At 37.6% G+C, this 12886-nt stretch overlaps 1 protein-coding gene and 1 long non-coding RNA gene across 2 annotated transcripts in view; both read right to left on the reverse strand.

Moving 5' to 3' along the window:
* Positions 1 to 5181: 5181 nt before the first annotated feature.
* Positions 5182 to 7840, reverse strand: LOC108174595 (uncharacterized). Its single transcript, XR_003768620.2, has 5 exons — positions 7507 to 7840; positions 6723 to 6806; positions 6572 to 6616; positions 6385 to 6475; positions 5182 to 5562 (listed from the first exon to the last, which is right to left on the reverse strand). It is a non-coding gene; the product is annotated as an uncharacterized lncRNA (long non-coding RNA).
* A 1803-nt stretch (positions 7841 to 9643) lies between these two features.
* LOC114820893 (ferredoxin-dependent glutamate synthase 1, chloroplastic/mitochondrial) overlaps positions 9644 to 12886 on the reverse strand; it is a 28112-nt gene continuing 24869 nt past the window's right edge. The window contains exons 28-33 of the mRNA XM_070811976.1: positions 11673 to 11815; positions 11470 to 11563; positions 10816 to 11054; positions 10644 to 10722; positions 10419 to 10502; positions 9644 to 10233 (exon numbers count right to left, since the gene is read on the reverse strand). Coding sequence (XP_070668077.1) covers positions 10072 to 10233; positions 10419 to 10502; positions 10644 to 10722; positions 10816 to 11054; positions 11470 to 11563; positions 11673 to 11815 — 801 coding nt within the window. The 3' untranslated portion in view covers positions 9644 to 10071. The remainder of the gene's footprint in view (positions 10234 to 10418; positions 10503 to 10643; positions 10723 to 10815; positions 11055 to 11469; positions 11564 to 11672; positions 11816 to 12886) is intronic.

The following is a 12886-nucleotide window of genomic DNA, read 5'->3' on the forward strand; positions in this document are numbered from 1 at the left end:
TTCAACAAAAGCAAAAATTCAAAGAACTTTATGAAGAAGGCTTTGGTGTATTTAACACAATATGTTGAAATGAAGCAAAGCTTATTTATTAATATTTTCGATAAGCCACAAATATGTACATATACATGAGTCAAAATAAACAAACAAAAGGGAGCCTTCACAAAGGTTGCTTAGGGGAAGTCTCAGCAGTCGGTAGAGCCCCAGAAAGAGAAAGCACCGGAGGGTGGTTATCCGGAGCCTCAGTACTTGACAAAACCCCAGAAGGAGGAGGCATTGGAGGTTCATCATTTGAAGCTTCATTACCAGGTACAGCCCCAGAGGACGAAGGCAATAAATGCCTTTGGAACAAACCCACAAACCGCTGATGATCAAGTAAAACCTTACCATCAGATTCCTTCATCTGGTCAAGCTTCCTCTTCATGTTTGTAGCATAGTCATGGGCGAGCCGGTGCAACTGCTTATTCTCATGCTTGAGCCCTCTAATCTCCTGTTTGAGACTCATCACTTCAGCAGCCAATGATTCAACTTGGCGGGTTCTAGCAAATAGGCGTTGGGCCATATTAGACACAGAACCTGCACACTGAACACTAAGAGCCAGAGAGTCCTTAACAGCCAACTCATCAGACCGTTTGGAAAGTAGTCTGTTATCTTTGGGAGTGAGAAGGTTCCTGGCCACCACTGCAGCGGTCATATCATTCTTCATCACAGAATCCCCAACGGTAAGAGGACCAGTAGGGGATATGAAGGATGGGCGCCATATGTTGTCTGGAGAAGGCGTGGCTGTCTCTTCTCCAAGGTTCAAGTCAAAACGACGGTCGGAGGGTCCAGACATTTTCAAATGTGTTGAAGAAGGAAGAGGTCAGACAAATCAAGATCTTAGAAGTGCAAGAAATGAGCTTCTACTGGTAGAGATTCAAGTGTGCTGTGGAACTTAATGCCAGCCTCTATAAAAATCTGCACTCGACGGAGCTTCAGAAATCGAAGAGGCGTTTGCTTTCTCAAAAGCTGGGCTGCTCAGAGACCACGAGGGCCGATCTCAGAAATCGAAGAGGCGAATGCTTTCTCAAAAGCTGGGCTGCTCAGAGACCACGAGGGCCGATCTTAGAAATCGAAGAAGCACCTGCTTTTGCAGCCTCGTCAGCACCTGTCACATGCACAATCAGCTTTGCGGAAATTACGGGCAATCTGTCGAAGATTTCTGGTGAAGTAGAAAGCACGTGAATCTTACTGATCAATCACCGCTCTCCATATGCACCATCAACTCCTCGGGTACCACATATAACTTTGTCAAAGATCTCTGACAAAGTTTAGGCACGAGAATTTCGAAGTGCCAGCTACCCTACTATTACCCATAAGGGTAAAGGAACAGCACCACTGCTTGACAACTGGAAAGTCCCTATGTGTGTCGACCTCCGTGTTTTGTGGCAAGACAGGTTGGCAAGAACGACCAACCTTTACTCACATTCGAGAAAAGACTCCCAACATAATTACTTTCTCAAAAACCGGAGTAGCACCGCTTTCCGAATCTCGAGAGTCAGATCCTCGACGGGATTGCTTGTTCGAAAACCGAAGAGGCACAACTCTCAGAACTTCGAGAGCTAGATTTCCTTAGATAAAGCTTGTCTGTAATCTCCACACGTAATATCAGCTTTCCAGATACTACATACCACTTTTTCAAAGTGCTCTGACAAAATTAAAACACGTGAAGCTGGCAGCTCCCACTACATTGCTGTGACCAAGAAGGGTAAAGGAATAGCATTACTACTTGTTATTGGGAAATCCCTATATACATTGACCTCCCTCCTCAACGGACAGGCAAACCTGCAAAAATGCTCAACCCTTTCTCACATTCGAAAAGGCACCCTCAACATAACCTCTCGAAATACTCAGCTTTATTTCCCCCCGATAATACCTCAGCAAATAAGCCACACCAAGAACAAGAGTATCTCATATCATCAGGGTCGAAAGCAAGAGTATCCCATATCATGCTTTCTCCCTGTCTTTGTCTTTGTCCTTGTCCACACCTGCAGGACAAGGAGAAAGAGAGCAGTCAGTCGGAACCTGAAATCAAACCTCCAATTTGGAACTAACTGCCTGGAGCCTTTGCCTGGTTGCTTACTTAGCATTGCTCTCGAGTACTCATCCTCAACTGCTGTCAAGGTCACGAATTCCACCGGCAAATACCTCATGACAGTTGATCAGATATTGGCTCTTTACACTGAAGCTGCCAAGCGTGGATGAGTCACTATGAAAGAATGTTCTGAAGGACCATTTAAATGCAAAGGTTGCACACCACTTCTGCCATGCAAAAGATTGAAGCAGAAGGTTCAACGGTGAGCTGAAACAGATCACTACAGCACGACACCTTTCCATACCACATTCATTATTCCGTCAACAGCAAAAGTATCCCATATCATCAAGGTCGAACGTACTCTAGATTTGACGGACTTGTTTTGACCCTCAAATTTTTGAGTCGGCCTTATACTCTGAAGGGCACCAGAAAACCCTCCAGCACAGTTCAAGAATAAGCCTGTGGAAAGTTACTTCTTCAAAAGCAAAAGTATCTCATATCATCTCTTATCCATTTGCTTCTCCTTATCCTGGCAGTTGAATGAGAGACAAGGAGAATGAGAACAATCAACCGGAAGCCGACGTCAAACCTCTGATCCTGGGTTGCTTACTTGGAAGTTTGACTGCTTACCTTGTCTGTCACCTCTTTCGGCAGATCTCCTAGCTCGGCGACTTGGGGGACTCCTACTATAGGGTTTGTATCACACTTGACTAAGCCCGAAACTACAACTAAGCTTCAAGTGAAATTGATACATTACCTTGTGCGTCAACATCAGCTAAGTACACCATTCCCGGATGGAGGAAAGGTACTTCCAGAGAAGGGCAGATGAAGATCAGACCACACTTCGGTACTTAGAAGTTTCGTGATTACTCAAGGGATTGGATCTTGCAAGTCCCCAACCGAGGAGTTTCCCTCACTCGGGAACTTAGGGGAGCACTGTTTGTACCATACTTGACCAATCCCGAAACTACCGAGCACCGGCCAACGCTATACTGTCAAGGACCCAGAAGAGTTCCCCTCCGACCAGGAGGCCAATCACTACTCGACACGTGTCAAGATTAGAAGCCAATCAGAGCGCAGCACGTGTCGACATCAAGAACCAATCATAACATGACACATGTCAATGTGACAAAGCTACAAGTTTTTCTATAAATAGGGGTCATTCCCCCACAATATTGCCTAATGCCATTTTGTGTTAAATCATTCACAAGAACTCACTAAATTGAGAGCTTGATCCTTTGTACTTGTGTAAGCCCTTCACTACTAATAAGAACTCCTCTACTCCGTGGACGTAGCCAATCTGGGTGAACCACGTACATCCTGTGTTTGCTTCTCTGTCTCTATTCATTTACGTACTTATCCTCACTAGTGACTGAAGCAACCAAGCAACCAAGCGAAGGTCACAAAACCTGACACTTTCTGTTGTACCAAAGTCTTCGCAGATTTTGTGCATCAACAAAGTGAAAGCCTCACTCATATTTATTGAGTTGAGCTTATGCAATCTGATTCACAAACCCTTTTGGATTCTTTCATGGTATCCAAGAGCTGAAGTCATACTACAACCCTAATTTTTTCAGAACACAACCAATTGTTTGAAGTCCCAAAAATTTAACATGGAATTTTCGTTTAGTTTGTAGGGTTTGTCTTCTCGCTGCTGCTCATTTTCCATAAATCCATTGACATTATGTTGCAAACGAGGATTGCATCATGACTTTAAGCTTATTGCATTTTGACTATATGTATTGGCTTAAGATTGCATGATTGAATAAATCTGGTTGAAGGAACCTTTTTGAATAGGCCTTTTGTGTTTTACGTTCAACTTATACCATATACGTTTGCGTTGAACTTATACTGCATATACTTAAAAGAATTAAAATATTTTTGAATCCCAAGTCTTTCAATTCTGATAGACTAGTTATTTTGAAAAATTTGACATTCGTGTAAGCGCCGTTTACAAGCAAGTCTTTTGCATTCTCTTGTTTGCTTTAAGTACATGTTTGATATGATTGATTACCTATGACAAATTATGAATACTTATGACACGTTATGATTTACGTAGACTAGGACACTAATACTATGTTGATTATTCATATGACGTCTTGCTTGTAGTTTAGAGGATTCAACTTAGATTTAATGTGTTTTGCTCCACTTAAGTACTCTCTGTTAACATAAATTTTTGAGTGAGAAATCAATAAAAGTATTTACAAGTCAGAAATATGATATGTTGAAAGGCAAGAAGCTCACATGAAAAGGAAAACCATTCATGTCACTAAGCGGCTGTGCTGGTTTGGTATTGCTGTGCTTTGAAAAAAAACTGCAGTGAGAATAAGCGGCTGTGCTGTGAGAATAAGCGGCTGTGAAATAAATCAGCAGAGTGTTTGGTAAACTTTTTTGTAAAACTGCTTTTGGAAAAAAAAGCAGTCTGATAGTGGATCTTTTCATTAAAGGGGCACTGTAGTTCTATGTGCTTTGAAAAAAAGCCAGTTTTCCAAAGCTACAAATTGCAGCTTCAGCTTTTTCCTTTGATTTCAGCTTATTCTCACAGCAGCTTCCAAAATAAGCCCTTTTTTTTAAGTTTACCAAACACCAAAAACACTCTCAGCTTTTTTTCATATGAGCTTTTTTTAAAATCATCTCAACCCCAAACTGGGGCTAACCTGGACCTAATAGACTTCCTATTTTTTATAGAGACTTCCCTAACTCCAAACCTTATGAAATTCTGTTTTGTTGTATTTTAGAATAGATTGTATATACTGCAATTTTTTTCACGTTTTTTGGACATCAAATAAATTCATGGTAAAATATTAAAGGCGATACCACGCTGCTGGAATTCTAAATACTTCTGCAATAGTATAGTCTGTTAGTGATATTATTTTGATATACATATGCAAGTCCTAAATTTGTGAAATTTTAGTATGATATACAATGAGATGTCTATTTCAAATTTGAAAATCTTCACAAGTATTGGCTGCAAAATGAATTATTGGTGAATTTTTAATCTCGGGACTGTACACAATTTCTGCAGTTTCTGCAGCTCACTTTTCGAATTCACTAGCAATTGAACCCCGCGCGCAATTGAACCCCGCGCGATGCTGCGGGTTTTAAGACAGTTTAAGGTGGTAATATTTATATATAATATGTTTACACATAAAGATGATATTTTTTAGTGTCAATTACAAAAGCTGATACTATTTACGGTGTTGTTTACATTTATAACATACTTTATATGCTGCTTTTCATGTTATAGTAAGTCTTGTGCCATTTACATATATACATATCTACTGTTTGAGGAGGCTAACTTAGCACCATGTTACACAGATCAAAAGATTGGAATTATTCAACCGCTCATCGCTCGAAATATTGTCCATCGATTATGAACATGTTACTGGGATGTAGATTTTCCTACATTATTCTCGAGCTCATCTCTATCTTCATTATGTAGAGGGGTTTTCTTTTCTGAGTCTTCCTCTGCAAGAGTTTTCAATTGGTTGCTACAAATTTTGAAAAATAGAGTTGTTAGTGCGGGGGATGGTTTGTTAAATTTAATTCGAAACAGTAGTACAACATATGAGAAAACAAATGGGGACACATAAGTAAAGCTAAGACACAGTTTATATGTCATCCTGAAGGTACATATAAAATCCTTATTCCCCTATTTTTCATCTGCTTTATCGTATGCAATTTGAGAGTGAATAAATGAATGCATTCGAACACTGGAAACAAATAACTCGCATAGTGCAACACTCATCAGCGCTCTTGAAAATAGGCAAAACAGCACACCCAATTTCCTTCCAATAAACCGAGACATGGTCATCCTTTCCTTTCGGTTGGCTAAAATTATTAAGCAAAGCAGTAACAAAGTCGGACAGGCTAATCCCGTCACTGGACTGTGACTTAACAGAGGTCCACAATTTGTTAGTTTTGCCCAACAGTGCCTCTGCATCTGCTACTTGTTTCCTAGGTTCTAAACTGGAAAATCCCCAAATGGGCAAATCCAAATTTTATCATCGAAACCAAAATTATAGTAAAAAAAAATATATGTATCATTTCTCCTTCACAATATACTCACTCTTCTCAGTAATCAACAATTCAAAAAAACAGATCCTAGTAAATTATAGCATAATCATGCTAAAATTCAAAATTCAAAACCCAAACCCAAATTAAATGCAAAATTTAGAATTCATAACACAAAAACACAAATTAAACACAAAATTAAGGTGCTTTCAGATAAATAAGTATAGGAAAGCGAAAAACCAAAACCCTTCTGAAGGGCAGAAAGAGAGAGAAAATACAATTTAAGTTCGGAAACTTACAGACTCTAGGTTAGTCATCCCGGATTCAGTTTGCAACAGAATTGCTGCTTCTTATGGTGATTCGCCTATCATTGTCCGGCGAATGAAAACTCTGCAAGGACCAAAAATCCCAAAAAATTAGTATATATCACTCCCTGCAAAACCCCAAAATCAGAAAATTAGAAAATAAAGTTTGATAACATTATACCTGAGAAACCCCAAATTCCTAGTCAAAGGAAAATTAATACAATCTCTGCAAAAAATAATCAGGAGATAAAAACTCAAATCCCAGAAAAAGGAATAAGCAAATTAATCATATAAATTGTGATTTGGAAGAAAATTTAAGATTGGAAACTCACATAGAGGCAGGCTTTGTATTTCTGCCAATCTGAAATGCAATCCCCTTTTCCCATTGGCCCTTCACAAACTTCTCCGAGTACCACCTACACACAGAAACGATATCTATTAAACCCTTTTATACACATATGAATATCAAAACGAAAACCCCAAATTACCATAGCATTCCCTTTCTATCTTAATTTTTGAAAAAGGAAACACAAATGGATGAAACAAAATCAACAATTTTATCTTGTAAATCATTACTTCCGAAAGTCAAAAGCACTTCAATTATGGAAGGAGGGAGAAAGGGGTGCAAATAACTGGTGCTCAATAGAAATCACTGCCTAGTCATCAACTCTCTGTAAGCAAAGATTTTTTTAATTTTTAATTTTTTGTTCAAACTGTAAGCAAAGATTAGAAACCCCGAATAAGTATTCCTGCATAGTCTCAGTAGAAGCCAACTGACCAAGAAATTATGGGTTTTGCATCATACCCTTAAATAAGAATTGGAATCGAGCAGGCTACGTAACTGGGCGTTGAGGACTTAGAATCTACAGTAAAAAACTGTTAAGAAAGACTAAATTTCATCCTCAATTAATAGAAAAATAAGAATAAATTTCATCCTCAGTTAATAGAAAAATAAAAAACAAATTCAAGGGTTCAAAATAAAATAAGAACAAATTCAAAAGAAACCAAAACAATTAATAATTCTAATATTTCTTAACAACTATTCAGTAAAAGGATAAAAAAGCCCAAATTCTGATCAAGAAAAATACAAACTTTGTATGAAAATTTAAGCTTTACCTTTGATTCACCTTAAACCGTAATGAATCGAGGCATGCAACGGGTGATTTTGATTTCTGAGATGAAGGGTAGACGATTGGTTGTAACGGTGAGGTCCAATTCGTCGGCGTTCAGCCGGAAACGGTTCGCCTTGGGCACCAACTTAATAAATAAAAATGGATGAGAATTTTTAGAAATAGATTTAAGGGTTATATTGAATGTAAGGAGAGGGTTTCTTTCCGGTGGTTTGTTGGCTTGTAGTTGCCGGAAACGACGAACTCGTCGCCGACCAAAGTGGTGAGTCGCGGAGAGGAGGGAGAAGAAACGGCCAGAAGGGAGAAGACGAAAAAGAAAAGAAAGAATAAACTGTATATATATTTTCTGGTAAAGTGGCAGAAATGTACTAAAACAAACTTATCAGGGGCAAAATAGGGAGTACACTGTTCTTATGAACAGTGAATCAGTGTTTTTCCAATTTTAGTATAGATTCAATTTTTGGGTCACTTGTAAAATTTTAAAAGTCATGAAATTTTTTGAAATAGTAGCCATATGTGTCTAGTTCGTACCTAAAAATTTTCATGACAATCTAAAGAGAATTGATTTTTGAGTGAATTTGCAAAATACAGTAGTACTGCTGGATTTTTTTTTTTTTTTTTTTTTTTTTGGGAATTTCGAAGACTAGTTATGTTCTGAAATATTGTTTTCAGTGATTTGTGCACATCTAATGGTATCAATTATTTGGCATGCTTATTTTCTCTTATTTGTTCTTATTTTATGCAAATTCTCAATACTAATTTTTATTAAGCAACACTGATTAAATTTTGGTTGAAAAGATGTATTGGTTTTTTTGCTCAAAATTTTGTTTCGTCATGAATTATGATTATGATGAACATTGTCTTTTGAGACAAAAATTGGAAAGTGGTATCATATTACTAATTGATCATTTTGGTCCCTGTCCAATAATTGAATAATCATGTTTTCTCTTTCGAAAACTCTAATGTTCAATATTAATAATGACATACTCTTCTGCCTGATTTAATCTTTTGAGAATGATTGAATATCCAACAAAACGGATTATTTAATACTGTTCTAAATGATTGTTATGAAAAATCAGAATTCTAATTTATATGGTGAATACTTCCATCCCAAAGGGAATTTCAAGAAATCACTCAGCAACTCTAAATTAGTATTATAGCAAATCATAAGGCACTTCTAACATGTTTTTATCTAGCCAAAGCTGTTGAAACTATGTGTTTTTGTGTATTTTATGATTTAGCTAGCTATGCAGGTATTTTCTTTGCAAGTTTTGTTAATTTATTTTGATCAAGCTCCTGGCTCTTACTGACGTTTCCTGGTGCCGAACACAGCTGGAATCTCTAGACGTCCAGTTGTTTTGCTTTATTTTCTCTTTGTTTGACCTTTAACCCCGTTGTTTACCAAAAAAAGTCACAAAAAGGGTCCATGCTAGTGATTCTGAACATTATGTTTTGCTTATTAAATCTCAAGCGATTAATCTGTTGTTATTCACCAAATCACTAGTCCTTATTACTCAGTTTAGATAGATTGTCAACTGAGTTTCTTGTGTGTGATTCAATTGTAGGTTTTTGTAGTTACATGCGATTACCCTTGTTTTTTTTTTTTTTTTTTTTTTTTTTTTTGATCAAACGACATATTTTTGTTCAATTAAATATTAGATTAGCTACCGACGAATTTCGAACTAATGTCATCATGCAAATGCTCAACTCATTTTTCATTACTGTGGCAAATAGCCACTTGCTTACCCTTGTTAATGTTAATGTTAGTAAAGGTGAATCCAATTATTAGGGTTTTCAACCAGCAATAGACGCTCCTCCTCGTTTAGAACCTTGCACCCACAACTCCGACAACTTCTCGGCTCCCCTTCTTCCAAACCCTAACCATAGCAATGGTTAAGAGCATTTCACTTTAAACCATTACATCTCAGAGTTAAAAATTTCCCTTCCCAATATCGTTTGTATTTACTTCACATGTCCTCCACCTCTTAACGGGTAAAAACTTGAAAACAAAAAACCAGAGTCTAAACTTTGGAAACAATTTCATCGTTTAAGTGAACATGAGCAAGAAAGACATGGATTCATAATTGTAAACCACTTCCGAATAAATGCAACAGGAACGGGACTGAAGGTAAATTCATTTCATTGATTACTAGAAAGCGAGGAACGGGACTGAAGTAATGCACTGTCATCGAAGCTTTCACAAGAGCGACGGAACTCTTAACTACAAACTCTGAAATAGATAGCAATATCAACAGCACAAGTAGCTTTATTATCAACAGCAGAAGCAGCTTTATTATCAACAGCAGAAGCAGCTTTATCAAGACTAGAACTATACGAACAAGCTGGAATTAACAATTTCTCCCATAATCACTAGCTATACAACTGCACTAGCGGAAAGAATGTCATCATCAGGTTCTTAAGACTCCAGGAAATGACGTTTTTCTATTTGTAGCCCTTCGTCCGCAGCGTTCCTGTATAACAATCTATACAAGGTAGGTCGGAAACTTTTCGGTTTTTTATATTGGCTTCATACCAGTGTGCCAGTATTGCTCTACGCGGACTGCAAAGTCACCGCACCTGCAGCTGTTTGCTCATAATCTGCACATGCCTCTGGGGTGTCTTCTTCACTAGGTGGAACCAGCTGCCAAAAGAGTGGTAAATATTTGTCCCACTCCTTCAGGATAGCTGCGCCCTTGCCGCTTCCAGTTTTTTCCTTGAACCAAAACATCAATGAAATTAGGAAAACGTCTGTTGAGTGTTGGAATTGGGACATGAACGTTACATAGAATTACGGATACAAATGGAATAGCAGAAAAGTAGGAATTTCAGTAGTCCAAACGATAACAAAGCATGCATCTTTAGATGCATTCTCATACAGTTTTTATTCATCGCACTTACAACATGGGCTTTGATAAGGCTCTTTAGCTGCATCTGCCCCACAGGAGCATTCACTCTTTGGATTTTGACGATCTCCCTATTTACCTGTTCACAGTTTTACAATAACTTGATGAAGCTAAAGCAAGTAAATAAATGTAAAGATGGTAGAAGTCTGAACAGTAGGAACAAGTAAGAAGGTAGAGGACAGCCGACCAAACTGAAAAGAAAAGGGGCATCATTACAAACCTTGGGGATGAAAGTATCGTCCTCATCAAGGATGTATGCCAAACCTCCAGTCATTCCAGCAGCAACATTTCTACCGACTCTGCACAATTCAAATAGAAGTAGCTTGGCGTTAACTCTGTATAGTGCCTATCTTTATGTAACAATAAAAAGCTATGTAAGAGATACTACTCACTTTCCAAGTACCACCACACAACCGCCAGTCATATATTCAAGACAGTGGTCTCCAGTTCCTTCAACCACTGCTTGCGCAAGTGAGTTTCTGACAGCAAATCGTTCCCCAGCTTTCCCTCTAATGAAGATTTGACCCCCAGTGGCTCCATACAAGCAGGTATTCCCTACAATTGTTGCGTCCTCCGGGCAAAACCCAGTATTCTCAACTGGAGTCACAACCAATTCTCCGCCGGAAATACTCTTGAAGAAATAATTACCAATATCAGATTCTCATGAGTAAAACTAATTGAAGTATTCAGTAATTGCTCAAATTTAGACCAGAGAAAATAGTTTGCCAGTAGTAGGAATGAAATTATCCAAGTTCAATAGAACTAAATTTTATGATTTATTTAGTTCTATACATAATAAAACCCAAAAGAAAAAATGTGGTTCCTAGGACAAAATGCAGGTTTTGAACAAGATTTGCTTTCAGTGACAACTTTTCTTTAGTTTCACGGGCCAAGTCTATATAATGATAACCAACCGCTAAGCTAACAAATTATAGTTAACATGGAAAATCCTCTACTTGACTGATTAATAGCAATGAAAAATGTTCAACTAACCAACATAAATGAAGTTTACTTAAAACTTTGAGATCTTGCATTCAGAGAGATACCTTCCCGACATAATCATTTGCCTCTCCAACAAGTTGAATGTTCATCCCAGGAGTCAAGAAGCACCCAAATGACTGCCCAGCACTCCCTTGAAAACTGAATACAATGAAGTAGACTAGTTAGCTTTGATCTAAAAACAGATGGGCTGTGCAGACCCCCGAGTCCAGACAGTATCTATATAAGTTATGACAATGGCACATCTTACGTTATGTTTAGCTGCCCAGCAAAACCAGTGTCACCATATTTTTTGGCAACCACGCCTGCTATACGTCCACAAACTGCACGGTCAACATTGTATATCTTTATGGTCTTGTGGACCACCTTTTCATTCTCAATTGCATCGGATATCTGTACACACACAAATCGTATTTCCTCAAATTTTGTGACAGGAAAAATTTTCACGTAAAATGGCAGAAGAAAGAAATCCTTTTCATATTCTGAGAGTACAGCCTTTAACACAACAAATGGTGCCGGATAGGTTGCCTTAGAGAAAATTCTAATGATTTTTCATTGGAAGTTAGTAGAGTCATTTATCACAGTGTGTTACCTCAGCTGCGGGAGTTTTAAAGGATCCACTTCAAGAATAACTTGTTTCTCTTGATTCAAAGCACGAATTAATTCTATAAGCACTCTAATTCTTTTTTCTCGATCATCAAGATAATTTTACTTTTAGAAGTAGTTTTCTTGAATTTCAGATTACACATGTGGTAGATTACTAGATAATACCATCTGCGTAATTACTAATTAACTATAAGAAAGGATGGCATAGAAACATTGAAAGAACTACTGCATATTTGAATAAGTTCAAACAAATGATTGGTTGCTAACTAACATAAAAGCACAAAATACTCTTGTTCCCTCATTGGTAGATTACTAAATTCTAATGTTTAACAACTCATCTTTTAGTATCACTTTAATACCAAATTCCATCCTACAAAAACTGTAGGGCCTGCAGAAACAATTTCACTACAGCATAAATTACATGTTTGAATAAGTCCATTGTAATCTTCTTTTACAATCCTGCTTTTCATGGAATAATCAATTCTAGCTTCTATAGCAAGTCATTTTGTCTGTAACCTATTGTGAATACACGCAGCTTCTACTAAAATATCTTTAACAATGTCATCCAAAACAAACATACAATGAACCACTGAAACTGGAAAAACTCCGGGTTTTTTTTTTTTGTTTTTGGTAAACTGGAAACTCTCTGGTTTGTTCTTAGAAATTCTACTAAAAGGGAAGTACGCAGTCAGCATCAACATGTCATCAGATATATCTGGTGACAAAATATTGGCCGATAGCATATTGGCAGACACTTTGGAACATATTTCAACCTTGCCACCGAAATATCAACAAGAAACAGTTTCATGGGAAAACTGAAGGTTTGTATCTCAATTTCCTTGAAATGTCTGAAATTAC

The sequence above is a fragment of the Malus domestica genome, chromosome 14, assembly GCF_042453785.1.
Source record: "Malus domestica chromosome 14, GDT2T_hap1".
Classification (NCBI taxonomy): Eukaryota; Viridiplantae; Streptophyta; class Magnoliopsida; order Rosales; family Rosaceae; genus Malus; species Malus domestica.